This window comes from Gopherus evgoodei, chromosome 23 (genome assembly GCF_007399415.2).
Source record: "Gopherus evgoodei ecotype Sinaloan lineage chromosome 23, rGopEvg1_v1.p, whole genome shotgun sequence".
NCBI lineage: Eukaryota > Metazoa > Chordata > Testudines > Testudinidae > Gopherus > Gopherus evgoodei.
The window spans coordinates 3,141,971-3,157,726 of record NC_044344.1 but is presented as its reverse complement, the minus strand read 5'-3'; the positions used below and the strand labels follow the sequence as shown (position 1 = coordinate 3,157,726).

General features: G+C 55.3%; 1 protein-coding gene across 4 annotated transcripts; it reads left to right on the top strand.

Annotated features, from left to right (window-relative positions):
• Positions 1–6,557: 6,557 nt before the first annotated feature.
• Positions 6,558–14,000, top strand: CSF3 (colony stimulating factor 3). 4 transcript variants are annotated; one of them, XM_030540954.1, is made up of 5 exons: positions 6,558–7,169; positions 7,885–8,054; positions 9,965–10,072; positions 11,040–11,186; positions 11,628–14,000. In XM_030540954.1, the coding sequence occupies exons 1-5, from the start codon at positions 7,013–7,015 to the stop codon at positions 11,799–11,801; spliced, it is 756 nt and encodes a 251-aa protein (XP_030396814.1). In that variant the 5' UTR covers positions 6,558–7,012; the 3' UTR covers positions 11,802–14,000. The 4 variants fall into 4 exon arrangements, with proteins under 4 accessions (XP_030396814.1, XP_030396817.1, XP_030396818.1 ...); XM_030540957.1 differs by having other exon boundaries at positions 7,166–7,253; XM_030540958.1 differs by lacking the exon at positions 6,558–7,169 and adding an exon at positions 7,171–7,241.
• The last annotated feature ends 1,756 nt before the right edge of the window (positions 14,001–15,756 follow it).

Sequence of the window (15,756 nt, the reverse complement as noted above, 5' to 3'; positions counted from 1 at the left end):
TTAGTGTGCACAGCCAATAATGCACTTGGTGCATGCTCAGTGTGGTGTGCAGAGCCAGTAATGCACTTGGTGCACGCTCAGTGTGGTGTGCACAGCCAATAATGCACTTGGTGCACGCTCAGTGTGGTGTGCACAGCCAGTAATGCACTTGGTGCACGCTCAGTGTGGTGTGCACAGCCAGTAATGCACTTGGTGCACGCTCAGTGTGGTGTGCACAGCCAGTAATGCACTTGGTGCACGCTCAGTGTGGTGTGCACAGCCATTCCTACAGCCTGGGAGAGAGGAGGGCATCTAGCTGCTGGTGCACTCGGCCCCTGTCTGCTGTGAGTAATGTGCCTTGACAACACTGCGCCACCAGAGGGCGCCACGTGACTGCAGGATGCCCACCGCCGCCTTGGGCAAGCTGGGCAATGGGTTCAAGCCAGAGGCACGATCCTTAGAGCCCCGCTGGGCACAGACTATGGGCACTTCAGTAGCCCCGAGCCATTGCCGCTGGGCCTGAGCCTGAGGGGCCGTTGGCCTCCCAGGAGGGCAGCACATGTGCTGCCAGCAGGCAGAGGGCACGACCCGCAGGAGCCAGCAGTAAAGCTACCGCAGCCACAGCCCCGGGCGCCAGGCCAGGCATTGGTGTCCTGTAATGGCGGGAGGGACGGCTCTGGCTGGAGCCCGGCCCAGGGAAAGTGGGAGGGCACACCCTGCAAAGGCTCCCCCGTGCATCTCTGCCAGTGCCCCCTGCGCCTGGCCTGCAGCCCCCTGCTAGCCCAGCCCAGGGCTCCCCCCACAGCTCTGCCAGTGCCCCCTGCGTCTGGCCTGCAGCCCCCTGCTAGCCCAGCCCTGGGTTCCCCACACAGCTCTGCCAGTGCCCCCTGCGTCTGGCCTGCAGCCCCCTGCTAGCCCAGCCCGGGGCTCCCCCCACAGCTCTGCCAGTGCCCCCTGCAGCCCCCTGCTAGCCCAGCCCTGGGCTCCCCACACAGCTCTGCCAGTGCCCCCTGCGTCTGGCCTGCAGCCCCCTGCTAGCCCAGCCCTGGGTTCCCCCCACAGCTCTGCCAGTGCCCCCTGCGTCTGGCCTGCAGCCCCCTGCTAGCCCAGCCCTGGGTTCCCCACACAGCTCTGCCAGTGCCCCCTGCGTCTGGCATGCAGCCCCCTGCTAGCCCAGCCCGGGGCTCCCCCCACAGCTCTGCCAGTGCCCCCTGCAGCCCCCTGCTAGCCCAGCCCTGGGCTCCCCACACAGCTCTGCCAGTGCCCCCTGCTCCTGGCCTGCAGCCCCCTGCTAGCCCAGCCTTGGGTTCCCCCCACAGCTCTGCCAGTGCCCCCTGCAGCCCCCTGCTAGCCCAGCCCTGGGCTCCCCACACAGCTCTGCCAGTGCCCCCTGCTCCTGGCCTGCAGCCCCCTGCTAGCCCAGCCCTGGGTTCCGCACACAGTTCTGCCAGTGGCCCTTGCACCGGACACACAATCGCTCCTGAGCAGCCAGTCCTGAGACGCCACCACCGGCTGCTCTCCTGGTGCTGCTCAGTTTCACCCTGCACCCAACTGCTAGGCGAGTCCCTCACTCCCGCCCCCGCAGCCCCCAGCTACCCCCGCCCTGCACCTCTGGCTCAGGGCTCATGGAGGACTTCTCAGCCAATGCTGCTGTTCTCCCCTCTGAGTCAGGGCATGAGCCCCACACCCTCCTGACCCACCCCCTGGAAGGACTCCCGGCTTTGCTGAGGTTGCTTCAAAACCCACTCGGCCTCATCCCATCTGTGCCTCAGGTGGCCTCAGTCCAGGGTGGTGCTGAAAACCTCTCCCCAGCAAAGGCCTGAATGGGGACGGCTGGGGCAAGGTGTGCTGGCCAAGACCTGGTGGGTGTCATCCCGGCCATGGCCACAGGAGGGCAGTGCCAGGCTGTGCCCCACTGCTCTTAATCCAGCTGGGGGGTGTCCAGGGCCACTGCCCAGGTGAGAGGCCAGAAGAGACGCACCTGCCGGGGCAGAAGACAGATGCGCTGAGCCCCAGGAATGGCGGCGGGGGGGGCGCCAGCCTGGGCTCTGCTGCAGCTCAGACTAGACGGCCGCTCCTGGCCTCACTATCGGTGACACCCCCCAATTGAGAAGAGTCTGAAAAGCGAGATCCAGGGGCTGGCTCCAGCCTCCAGCGGGCAAGCGCTGCAGCCAGGCCCCAGGGACCAGCCAGAACTGCCCCTCAGGCCCGGCCGGGGCTCCAGGATTGGGTTTCACCCACCCCGTCAGGCTCTGGGAGGAACTGCTTTTGGGGGATTGGCCCTGCTTTGAGCAGGGAGTTGGACTAGATACCTTCTGAGGTACCTTCCAGCCCTGATAGTCTATGATTCTCTGAACTGTCTGAATCTTCCCCCAGGGTGCTGAAGGGATCCCTCCCATTCAGGTTTAATGCAGGTTGCTCCACCCAGGAGGGGTCCTCTCAGAAAACACATTCCAGGGGCCCATCTCACAGCATCTGACATGAGGAGCCCAAATACTCTGGTGATAGGCGCCAGTATAGCCTAGCTGGCCAGATAACAGGGACTTTCATCCTGAAGGGACCTCAGATGCTTTACAAGTCACACACTTTCAGAGGATTCACCTCACCTTCCACTAAAATGCAGCCAGCTCTGGGGTGAAGCACTGCAGTTGAATAGCACACAGCACTGCTGGGTAGTTTCTGAGGGAACGTGAAATACTGTAACTAGAAGGGGAGATTTGGTCCTGTGCAGTGCACAGTCCCTGTAAAGCCGGACAGTTCAGTATGTGCCTGTCTGCAGGGGGCAGAGGTCTGGGTTGACTCTGCCCTGCCCATGCCATTAAAGCAGCACTTTCTAGCTCATTATGGGATTTATCTGGTCCCCAACCTCTCAGTCTTCACCAGCTGTAACCTCACACCCTCCGTGGGGCAGAATGGGGCTAATGTCTCCATTGCACAGATGGGAACTGAGGCACAGTGAGGCTAGGTGACTCGTCCCAGGGGGCACAAGCAGCTGTGAACTCAAGCCAGGTCTCTTGTGTCCCAGGGCCCTAACCACTGCACCAGCCTTCCTCCCTTTCCAGAGGAGTCGAGGTAGAGCCCAGGGCTAGCACATCTGGATTTGTTTGCAGTGACAAACCGGGAGAATGAACCAACCCGTCCAAGTGCGATGGACGTGTCTGTGGTTTCTTCACATCAAGCTCATCTCAGCTCCTCCCGCTTGGGAAATCTAAGAGCATCCAGGATTTCCAAACCGGGCTGGGTCACATCCTGCCCTCGATCCCCCCAGGGCAAGGTAAGAGCAAGGCCCAGGCAGTGGAACCAGGAAGACCTTGGCCTGCAGGTTTCTACATAATTGCGCCCCCAGGACACACACAAACGTTTTCTCCCTTGGGAATCCTATTCATTGCCTGGACCCCGGCCTTTGGGGGCGGAGAGGGGCCTCATGCCTCACAACAGAGACTGTCTCAAGGCCAAAGGCCTACCCTGACCTGGTCTCAGGAGGGACCTCTCCAAGCAGTGAGCTCTCCAGCCAGACAGCGATCGCACCAGGAGACGCAGCCATCCCGGCGCTGGGGTCAGCTCAACTGGGCTGAGTGACGCCCTTGGAGAATGGGCTGAAAGGGATGTACCAAGCCACTTCCTCTGAGAGGACCCTGTGGGCTGCATGGGGTCGCGTTCAGGAGGCTGAGTCGCTGCTCTGTGGGCAGGTGTGGGCATTGGGGGCAGGATGGGAGTCCATTTTCAGAGAGTCCCACACACGTGGAGGAGGGCGCAGAGCGCGTCTCTCGCTCCATGGTGCTGGGCAAGCCCCACCTCAACTCAGCCTTGGGCCAAGATCCAGGAGCACCTCCTGCCGGGGTGAGGACAGGAGCAGCTAAAATGGAGCTCACAGGGGGCTGCTGCGCTAAGAAAGGCCACAGTTTCCCATGCACATTGGCCAAGCCTGGTGGAAACTCCACCACTCTCAGTAACCAAGACAAAGCTCATTCCTAGGCCCTCTCGCACCCATCCCCAGAGTTTCTGGGCTTACGCCCACTTCCTGCCATGGAAAACAGTGACGACTTCCTATTTGTGACTCACTCTTTTCTTTTTAATAGCCCTGCTTCTTGAAAACAAAAGCCTGCTGACTCCTGGCCACACCCAGCCATTCACCCGCGACAGCATTTTCCATCTTCACCACTTCCAAAAAGGTGACACCAGTCCATGGGATCCCTGCCCGCCTCAGGCCTTCAGCGACCAACGCTCCCTGGCAAACGTCACTACCTCTCTCCTTTCTTCCTCAGCAGGGCCGGATTAACCTTGGCTGGCCCCTCGCTCCAGGGACCAACCCCCCCACGCCATGTTCCATTGCCCCCAGGATGACCCACAAATATATTTGTCACCAGACCCACAAATCCAAACAGTGGCCTTGCTCCTCCCCAGGCCAGCGCTGCCTGACATGGGGGAACCCCTGCCAGCTCCTTCCCCCAGCGAGCGTAGCAAGCCCCATGCCTCCCACCTCCTTACGCTCTTCCCCAAGTTAGCTGCTTGTTGGTCTTTCATCTCACCATCTGGGAAGCAGGTGGGGCACCACCCAGCTCCCTTAAAGGGGCCATCTCTGGTAGCTGAGAGCTGACAGAGCCAGAAGTATACTGACCCCCCGTATACTGACCCACTGTGTGACTCGCTCTGTTCCTCAGTTTGCCCTTTTCCAAAGCAGCAATTCCAGCTCAGAGCACAACAAGCAGGAGTTAGACAATGTTGCAAGAATTAATCAGCAGCAAAACAGTGAATGCTACTGACAGTGTCACAGTGGTCCTTTGGGTTCAGTTAACACCCCATTGAGGTGGATGGCTTGATTCATGCCTGGGGCTGGCTGGCTCAGCTTACACTCAGCTGGTGTAACAGTTACATTCGCAACCATTCCCTGGTGTAAATCAGCACAGGCCGCTGCCTTTGACCTACACCCGCCGGGATCAGATATCTATGGAGAGCCCAGGTGGGGGCAGTGAGGGCAGCATCTGAGGCACCATGGAACACCCCAAGCCCAGCGGATTATCCCGAGGTGAAGTGATTTGACCAAGGCCCCAGAGGGGAAGTGTGTGGGGGGGGGGGAGGGCAGCATGAGGAGGATCTGGTTCCCCCTCTTCCCCCAGCTTTTGCCTCTCCAAGCCGGCATGCTGGGACAGATGGTTTAAATCCCCATGCCGGGATTTGGTGAGGTGGGTTGGACTTTTCATTTCTTTGGCACCTGCCCAGAATCCCATTTCCTCATTCCCAGGCAGGTAGAACATGGAACTTGCGGTTAAAAGGAGCCAGGACAATCTATTCCAGGCCATCCCACTAAGCGCTACAGCCGTTTTGCTAAGGGGCTGGCTGGGGTCAAAGCTGGGCCCCCTGCCCAGCTTGGACTCTCCTCCCCAGTGCCCTTTTTGAGCAATCGTCCCCCTATCCCCAGCTGGGAGTTGGTTCAGCTGGCACCGGGCCAGGCAGCCCAAGCTGGAAGTGTGCTTCGGGTTTTCCCCACCAGCCTGCCAACAAAAGAGCATTGAGGAGTTCGGAAGCAGCGCCCGCGTCAGATCCCCCGAGTTTGGGAAACAATCGCCGTCTCCCGGAGACCGGCGCAGGATCGCTCCTGTCAGGGCCTTGCCAAGGGTGCTGGAGCTCCTACCATGAGCCAGCTAACGCTAGTGGAAAGAGGCGTGGGACCGATTCAGATTCCTCACGGTGTCTGTATCCCAGCGGAGCTGGGAGCAAGGTGCTGCACACACACGGTGAAATCCTGGCCCGCTGAGATCAATGGCAAGACTCCCAGTGACTTGACTTTCCCTCACAGCAAGTCCATGCCCCCAACAAGCTCACTATCTAAATGGACAAGGCAGGCCAGAGCCAGCCACGTGTTTTCCATGTGACCTCGGTCACATCCCTTACACCAAGAGAGCAGCCTTCAACTCCCTGAAGGGGGGTTCCAAAAAGGATGGAGCTTGGCTGTTCTCAGTGGTGGCAGATGACAGAACAAGGCGTAATGGTCTCAAGTTGCTGAGGGGGAGGTTTAAGTTGGATATTAGGAAACACTATTTTACTAGAAGGGTGGTGACGCACTGGAATGGGTTACTTAGGGAGGTGGTAGAATCTCCGTCCTCAGAGATTTTTAAGGTCAGGCTTGACAAAGCCCTGGCTGGGATGATTTGATTGGTCCTGCTCTGAGCAGGGGATTGGACTAGATACCTCCTGAGGTCCCTCCCAACCCCAATATTCTATGAAGATCTTCATAGGACAATTCCTGAATTTTAGGGTCTTGAGTTGGGTATCTACCATCACTAGCCACTTTGGAAAAGTGGCCTAAAGCCTTGCTGTGCCTCAGTTTCCCCATTTGTGACTAATGATCCTTCCCTATCTCCCTAGGTGGTGCTGTGAGGATCACAGTCAATGACTGTCTGTGGCCCAGATTAAAACAGCTGGTGTGGACCCCTCCGACCTATGGCACAGGATCTCTCAGCAAGCAGACACATGCTGTTTTAATTCTAGGCAAAGCACACATCCCATGACAGAATGTTAGTGGTTCCACTTGAGGGCAAGTGAACACAGCTACAAAGAAAAAGGAATGTAAAGGTGATTTCTCTCTTCATAATGACTTAATTACTTGGTTAAATTAAACACTCTACCCAAGTTGCTCAAGAACAAAGCAGCTGCCTATATTGTAAGGATAACGAAGTTTGATCAGGACTGAGATGTCTTGTTAGCTCACAATTAAATCTCTGATGGGGAATAAAAAACAGCTGATCTTTTGGGGAGTGGCTAACTTTGGGGGCATTCTGGGGTCTAAAGAGCAATGAGAATTAATGAGTGTCTATTGATCTTGCCCAGTGGGTTGGAGAACAGGTCCAGTAGTCTAAGATTGGGGTCCCAAGTAGAACCAATTGGGACCATTAAAAACCCCACATTTTGCAAAATCTGAAAATACAAATCTGTGAAAACAAATATTCTAGGAATTTGGTGTTGATATGCCCAGCGATTTGTCACACTTACTTCATCATTTCATCAGAGTGAATTTTCCCTGACAAGACTATAAATGCCCTGTATTGATGAGAGGTTCAGCATTCGTGAACTGAAAGGGACTAGTGCAGCTTTTGCGTCTGTCTTATTCACATCCCCGGTAACCGTCATAAACTCAAAAGGGGAGGAGATACTCAGAAGATTCCACGCATTTAGAATGAGATCTCTCCAAAGTAAGTATGAACCTTCACTCGACAGCAAGATACCATAGCCACTGATTTCCTAAGTGCTTGGATTTATTCTAGGTGAGGGGGCTGGTAAGTGTGATTTGGGGAACAGCAACGTCTATAGTTGCTGTTTGTGTTGTTTGATTTAAAAAAAAAATATTTTTTTTTCTTCCTTCTTCCTGGTATATTTGCCTATTTACAGTATAACCAGGAAAAGAACAGACGTGAGGACAAATACCCCACATTTAAGAGGCATGTGTTTTATACAGGCTGGATTATGTCTTAAACAGGTGGGGTTTACCTAGTGCAAGTTATGGGTCAGTTTGCCTCGCTACAAAAAATTACGAGCATCTGATAGCAGAGGGGATTTAAATCAAAGGCTCGTTCTAACTTTAACTATAAAAGCTTTAATGTACAGATTGCCCAAGGAGCTTAGTCTAAATAAACACAGAGATTGGGGAAACCAACACACTTTGGGGTGATGCTTACATGAGAACAGTTTCCACTGGAAGTTCTCCTGGGCATGGCCTGTCTCTCACTATATGTATGTGCAGTGTCCAGCATACGGGACCCCCAACCTCAGTTGGAGCTTCTGCACTAACCTTCCTATCTCCTCTGAACACACAGAGTGCTTTTCCCGCTCTGTGTCTCAGGCCACATCTGGATTCCTATGCACTTACCTGACTAACTCTGCTCCTCTCTCTCCTTCCTTCGTCCCCAGCTGTTCTGCCATTGCTAGTCAGCACCGTGCTGTGTTTGGGATGCACCATGCTGCACGCAGCTCCCCTGCCGGAGTTCTCCGGGGATCAGGATTTCCAGCAATTCCTGCAGAAGGACCTGGAATACATCCGCAAAATCAAAGGGGACGTCGCTCAGGTGCAGGAGCTCGTGGTGAGTCGCTCGACACAAAGCAGGGGGAGAGGCATTGAGGGCACCCGAGGTCTGGGGTAGGGGTGGGGGATGGGCTGTGCAATGCACCCAGAGTCTCATCTATGACCTGCACAAAAGGGCTTCTTGACATCTGACGAGAAAGCTGCAGCTACACCCCTCCCTGGCGATTTGGGGTCTCCAGCCTGGCTCGAGGGGACTCAGGGGAGAGCTGCACAGTGGGTTAAACTGTAACAAGGGAGCCCAGCACTGAGCACTCAGGGGTGGGGCCCTGACATTCTGCTCGGGAGGCTTCATCTCTGCTGAGGATCTCAGCCCCAGGCTCCCAGACAGACAGAGATCCAGATAGACAGGCTTCCCCAGCAGCTGTGCCTTGGGTTGGGCAGTAGGACAAGCAGCAGGACGAGACGGATTGGGAGACCACTCCGTGGCATCAGACCCCTTGCTGTAGAGCAGCATGAAGTTGTGCTGATCTTCCCCAGGGACAGATCCCTGACCAGGTCCCCACTACCTCCAGCTGGCAGGGTCAGAGACGTCTGATCCAGCGAACTTCAACTCCCGGCACGAAATACACAACAGGAGCAAGAGGAACTGTGCATCTTCGCCTCTCTCAAAGCAAGAACCAGAAACAGGGACCCATCCCTCCCAGAGGAGTTGCAGGCTGCTCCTTCTCCTGGACAAGTGTCTTCTCAGAGACCAGGCCTGACAATTTACCCAGCCGCTAGGTAGAGGATCTGTCCACTCAGTTAGTGCACTCTGCCCCTGCCTGATGCAGGCAGAGAGTAGATTTGAGGACGGTGAATCCTCCTCCTCAGGCTTTGGACTGCAGTTCATTTGGCCTGATCCTCATGCACTTCTGCAGGTCTCTCTGCTCAGGCAAGCAGCCCTGTTTATTCAATGTTACTCTCACGCTGAGGCGTTTTCAAGATTGGGCCCAAAAAAGTTTTTTGCCCTGATCATGTTAAATTGGGAAGCAGCCGCTGGCCAGACCGCTGGCCCGGGGGATCCGAATGGGTATGTTTCCTGGAGATTACAGCTAGTTCTTGTCAGTATTTTAACACCGTGAGGCAGGGAGTCTTATTCACATAGCCAGGGGATTTGTTTGCTTTGGTCCAGTTTCCAAGGTCTCGCACGACCATGTCAGCCAATGTGCAGCTCCTTTCCTGCTGCTCCCGGGGTCGTGGCAAAGGAAAGGACAATGCAAAAATGAACATAGAAAAACATTGCTTGGGAAAAGGCAGGCGAGAACAACAGAATAAGAGAAAGGCAGGGCTGGAACGGACTCCAGGCAGGACCAAGCAAACGCAGACCATCCAACCTGTTCTTAAAAACCTCCAATGATGCAGATTCCACAACCTCCCTGGAAAGCCTGTTTCAGAGCTTAGCTACCCTGACAGTTAGGAAGTTTTTCCTAATATCTCACCTAAATCTCCCTTGCTGCAGATTAAGCCTGTTACTTCTTGTCCTATCCTCAGTGGACACGGAGAACAATTGATCCCTGAAGGTTATTATAAAGACAATACATCTGAAGCCTCCCGTGTCTTACAGACAACGGTCCTGTTCTTCACCTCGGAAGAGCATAAGCCTTTTTCACAACAGCATGACATTGTTGACTCATATTCAATCTGTGACTCACCCTCAGATCCTTTTCATACCACTGCCTAGATCCCCATCCTGCAGTTGTGCATTGGATTTTTTTTTTTCCTTCCTAAGTGTAGAACTTTGCATTTGACTTCAGTGGGTAAAGTTACTCGCAGGAGTGTTTGCAGGATTGGGGATGGTGTCTGGAACCCATCCTGGCCATCGCATTCTCACCATACACTGGGGTCCCCAATCGCTAGCTGTTGCCGAGGCAATCCTTGGCTTAGAGTTCCCACCTCCTGACTGTACCTTTTCTTCTTATCCCACCTCAGTGCACGACCCTCCAGCTCTGCAACGAGGAGGAGCTGATGCTTGTCAAGCAGAAACTGGGCATTTCCCAGGCCCCGCTGGATCAGTGTCACAGCAAGACCTTCCAAGTGGTGAGTCTGACCGCAAGGGACTACAGCAAGGGCAGGGCGGGGGGGCGGGAACGATCCTTGGGCTGCGGCCTAAGGGCCCCAGCTTGTTCTGACCGACAGAGGAAGCCAAGCTGCCGGTGGCAGCCGCAGGGTTGGACTGACTCCAGCAGCAGGTCTGCCTGTGTCAGGAGTGAGGATCAGCTCTAACAGGGTGAGGGGTGCAGCACCTCGCTGTGCTTCCCAGCCCGGGGGCGAAGGAAAGGCATCCTGCAATGAGCTGCTGGTTCTCAGCTTTGGCTTCTCTCCAGCCATGGCAGCCTTCTCTAAAACAACAAGAACAATGGAAGCACTTCAACTCTGTTCCTCTGCCGGCTTCCCACAACCCAACGGCCTCTCGTGGCTCAGCTGCCGGCATCTTGGCTACGTCCGAAGCTGGGCTCCCAGGCCACGGCTTGGCTGTTAAACTCAACCCCAAGAACAGTCCGGCCCCGGGCGGGGGCAGCGAGCTAGAAAGAGGAGGAGGCTTCCTCACAGCCCTGGCAAACGTTGCTGCAACTCAGCACTTCCCGCCCTCGGTGATCCCCAGCGCCGGCCCGGCGGTGAGGGAGGGAGAGGCCCAGGTTCGTGCTGCCTCACTGCACTTCACGGATCTGTCAGCCGGGGCTCTGGGGAATCTCCGGTCCTTGCAGGGTCTTGAGCTCGATGGTCACGTTTTCCAGCCCTGCTCTAGAGCCATGACTCGAGGGGAGTCCCTGGCAAGGAAGGAGCCCCAGGGGAATCTCCGACCCCTCGGGAGCAGGGGGAAAGGGAACAGCTGGCCCTCTGCAGTTACAATTAACCCCTTCTGTGCTGCACAGTCACCGCAGCCAAGGTGTTTTGCTGGGATAGACACTGCACAGGAAACTTGATGCCAACTGGGTCACTAAAGAGCTAGCGCGCGTCCCCACTCAGGCCTCCTCTCTCAACTCCTTCCTTCTCGTGCCCACAGGATGCCTGCTTCAGCCAGATCCGGGATGGGCTCCAAATCTACCACGGCCACCTCGCCCTCCTCCTCCAGGTCCTGCCGGCTCACTCCAGCCGAGTGGATGCCCTCCGGCTGGACGTCTCGAACCTGTCCACTAACATCCAGCAGCAGGTACACCACTCTGCCTGCTCCCCCCGGTGGGTGGGATCAGGCCCTCGGGGTGGGGAGGGGGCAGGGCCCCTGGATGCAGCCAGAATCCTGGCGGCATTCACCCAGATCAAGCGGGTCAGGTGGCGAGCCAGCCAGGGCAGGGCCTGGCAGCAAAGGTGAAGCCAATCCCTGCTTGCCATCGCCCTGCTGCATTCCTGGGCCCGACGCGCTTGGCCGATGCCGGCAGCTTGTGCGCAGGATTGAATAGGACGGGGAGAGCGACTCGCCCTCAGCCTCACAGCTGGGCCTCCAAGGGTGCAGAGAGCTCGCCCCGCAGCTGGCCCTGACCTGTGACTAGATTGAGGCTTCGGGCTCAGAGCAGGACCAACCTTCCCCGGGTGCGTCAGGCGCTGGCTCCGCTGGGCTTCTGCTAATGCTGCTTGCCGTCTCCCGCTCCCTTAGATGGAGGATCTGGGTCTGAACACGGTGACGTACCCCAAGGCCGAGGGCCAGGGCACCCTCCCCAGCCTCTCGTCCAACTTCGACAGACAAGCCAGCGGATTCATCATCCCTGCCAACTTCAAGCGCTTCCTGGAGATGTCCTTGCGGGCCCTCCGCCACCTCACGCTGGTGTAAAGGGGCACAGGGACGCACTTCCCCCACCGCAGCCTCCGGCCCAGTGTCAGCGCCTGAGAAGCCCCATGCCTTGGGGAGGCTCTGGGCTTTGAGACCTAAGGGGGAGCTTTACGGGGGAGGGTGTCTCTGAGCCGGGAGAAGAGCAGTGTCTCCCAGCCGGAGGATGCTCTGCTCATCCAGCCTGGATTCTCCCTTATTCCCAGCCCATCCTCCCCACCACCACCTCCACTCTGCAAAGCAACAACCAAGGCTCTTAACTATAGGACTGGGATATTAGCAGCAGCTGCCCCTCCCTCTTTGGGTCAGTGGCAAACCCTGCCCCAAACCCCTGTTTACTATTCCCCAGGGTTTGAGGCTGGGCATGGTTCTCTTTTAGGGTGACCAGATAGCAAGTCACAAAAATCAGGATGGGGTTGGGGGGTAATAGGTCCCTCCATAAGACAAAGTCCCAAACACTGGGACTGTCCCTACAAATTCAGGATATCTGGTCACCCTATGCTATTTAAAGGTTATTTATTTCTCATTTGTGAGCTTCACCACTGGTTGGTGCATCCATGCACGCAGCCCCAATGCAAGCACTGCCCGGCTTATTTAATATTTATCACTATTTAATATATTTATAGGGGTTTGGAACCTGGTGGGAGAAGTATTTAAGTGCATCTGGTTCATGATATGTTTTTAAAGTCAAAATCCATTCCCTTTATAACGAACCACGGGCATCAATCTCGAATGTTTTGCAGCATCAGCAAATCTAGGAGCAGGGCCTGGGATGCTGGCCGTGCATTTTTATGTGCGTGCCCAGTGTACTTACTGTTTAATATTTAAACAAATGAGCGTCTCCAGTACCAGATGTTTGCTCTTTGGTAGCTGGACCAAGCACAGGGCTGGGAGCCAAAAGCTCCTGGCCCAACTCCCTGTGGGATCTTGGCTAACAATCAGTGCCTCAGTTTCCCCATCTGTCAAATGGAGGATGCTAATGTTTACCTACCTCACAAAGCTGGTGTGAGGCTTAATTTTCCCTTGTCCAGCCAAGGGCAAGGTCTGAGTGAGTAGGATGGTAGAGCACCTGCAGAGAAGGGTTTGCTGGGAGCACTCGGCCACAGAGCGTGGAGAAGCCTGCGCTCTGGAAAGCCTCCAGAGCTTTGGATTAGGCCCCAAGCACGCAGCACGCAATACAAGCCACTTCGCTCCTTGCTTGAGCACAAGCCTGCTGGGTGGGTGAGCAAATGGATCAGGGCTCCTGGGTTCTATTCCTGGCTCACCCACCAACTAGCTGCATGCCCTTATGCATGTTGCTTCCCTTATCCTTGCCTCAGTTTCTCCATCTATAAAGAGGGATAATCCCTTTTATCCTCAGATGAAGGCTCTTTAAAATGGCATTTTCCTTCCTGGCTTGTGGGCAGTGCAGGGACAGAATTGGCTAACATTGTTTTTGTTATGACAGTGCATTAATGCAAAACGGATTATTATTATTTAACAGACTTGGCAGGAGGGCAGGCTCCTTAATTAGCAAAGTCCTTGGCTGGGGAATTGTTTATGTACAGCCATTCTCACTGAATGACAGGGAGGTTTCCAGCTCACCCTCCCAGAAAACCAGCTTTATATTTTTCAATCCACTGTTCCTCCTCGTTCACCCATGAGATTTACATTCATGTCAAACTAATTTTATTTATTATAATTTAACTTAATGATTGATATCTTAATTCTTACTATTAACTATTATCACTCCTTTAATTTCAAATGATTTTTTGCCGAGAATGACTCAGACCTGAATCCTACCCGACTTCTGCCTGGCTCAAATTCCAGCTACCCTGAATCCACCCAGTGTGGACTGGACTGGAGGGACTGGCGTTGCCTGTATGTTTCAAAGCTGTCACCAACAGACAGCCCACATGAATTTCAATATAAGTCACATTGTACTAGATTAGCGGAGACTGTGCAATTCTACCTCCCCGGATGATCCAGATGAAGAATGTCCATTCTTGAATGGTTGGAGTTTAATTAAAAAAACCAAAGGCAAGATCTTCACTGACAAATTCTGGAGTTTTGCCTATTAGCTTGGCAAAATGCCCAGCAGAGTGCGATATTCTGTAATTGTCTTGAACTGGTTTATATTGCAATGTGTTCTATTTATTACTGCGGCTGGGCTTAGCTCAGACCAAATCGATTTGTATTTTTATTTAAAACAGAGAAATAAAATATTTTGGTACCTTCTAAAGCAGGTATGTTTGGCTGAATGTACCAGGAGGCGTGGTCCGAGCGCTAGCCAGTCCCTTATCTAGGATGACAGCAGAGAGGCCCCCGCGGGGTTAGTTAATAATTCTCTTTACTTGTTCAAAGCGCTGTGCTTCAAGCCAGCCCATCCAGCCCACAGGCCTGTTGCCGGACATGGCCCAGCCATGGAGAATTAATCAAATACTAAACACAAACTGCCCCGAGCTTAACCAAAGCACCAGACGCAAGGCCTGGTCGAAGGCCAGAGCCGTTTAACCCTTCAGCCCATGACAGAGCTGGGTGGGGATTTTCAAAGGGGACTAAGGAGTTGGTGCCAGCCCCCAATGGGATTTTGACCCCTTTGAAAAAGTTCATACCCAAAGCTTCAGGGAGAGCAGGAGCTCCAGCTCCAGCCCACATGGAAGGCAATTCAACAGCTCAAGGACCGGGCCGGCTCCAGAAACCAGCGCACCAAGTGCATGCCTGGGGTGGCAAGCCGTGGGGGGGGGGCCTGCCGGTCGCCGTGAGGGTGGCAGTCAGGCTGCCTTCGGCGGCATGCCTGCGGGAGGTCCACCAGTCCCGCGGCTTCGGTAGCAATTAGGCAGCGGGTACACCGAAGGCGTGGGATTGCCGGACCTCCCACAGGCATGTCACCGAAAGCTGCCTGACTGCCATGCTTTGGGGGGCATAGGAACCTGACTACATCTCAGGAGCAGGGAGGGGAAAGCTGTCACCAGACCAAGGAGAGCTTGAAGGAGATAAGAATCTTTCTCACATCCTCTGCAGTATCCCAAATCCTTCTCCCCCCTCCTGAACACCCCTGCTCTTGGGGCATCTGCTCAGAGAAGGGCTCCCTGGATCTGGAGTGGGTGCTCCCGTGGCTCCATGCAGCGTGACAGGGTGAGAAGGGCAGAGCTCTGGGCCGAGGGGGAAGCGTGGGAACAAGGCTCTCATGTCCACCAGGGCAGAGAGGGTGCTGGTCCCACTCCCACCTCCTGTACGTGGTGCAGTGCTCAGCTACCCGGACTCAGGACAATGGGCTCCGCTAAGTTGGCTGAGATTGATGGGTTCAAACCTGATGCTCCAGGCATTCAGCCCCCACTCTTCCCCGTCACCAGGCCTGGGGTCTGAACCTGCCAGGTGTCAGGGCCCTCAATTCCCATCACGGTCATGGAGGGCAGAGGGAGGCGGCGCTTCCTAGGAGCCCTCTGGGCTGAATGGCACCACAAGCCTAGGGCCCCCCGGCTGCCGCAAGCCCATCTCCACCTGTGAAATATTCGCCTCGAGTCCAACGGGCTTCAGCTCAGGCCTTCGGGTTCAGCGCTCCCTCCACTCCATAGGGGCTGACCCTCAGCTCACCATGATATCACCACAGCGCCCAGGAGCGCCAGTCCTGGACCAGGACCCCCTCAGGCCAGGTGCTGTCCAGACACCGAACAAAACCATACCGGCCCTAAAGAGCTGACGAGCTAAGTACAAGACAAGAGATGAAGACAGCCAGTGGAGTGCAAGAAACCAGGGAGACTATACTGGTCAGCGTGGCAGGTAGGGAGCTTAGCCCCAGCAGCCTCGCCCAGCTTCTGCTTTTTGTAGTCTTTTGCCATGCAGTTTGATTTCCTTTGTTCCAAATACAAGCTGCCCTGCACATGGCTTGGAAGCCTTGAAGTTCTGTCCATTGGCATGGCCCCCCGCCCCCAACGGGTCAGCTGTGTAGCTGATGGTCCTTAATGGGTCATCAAGC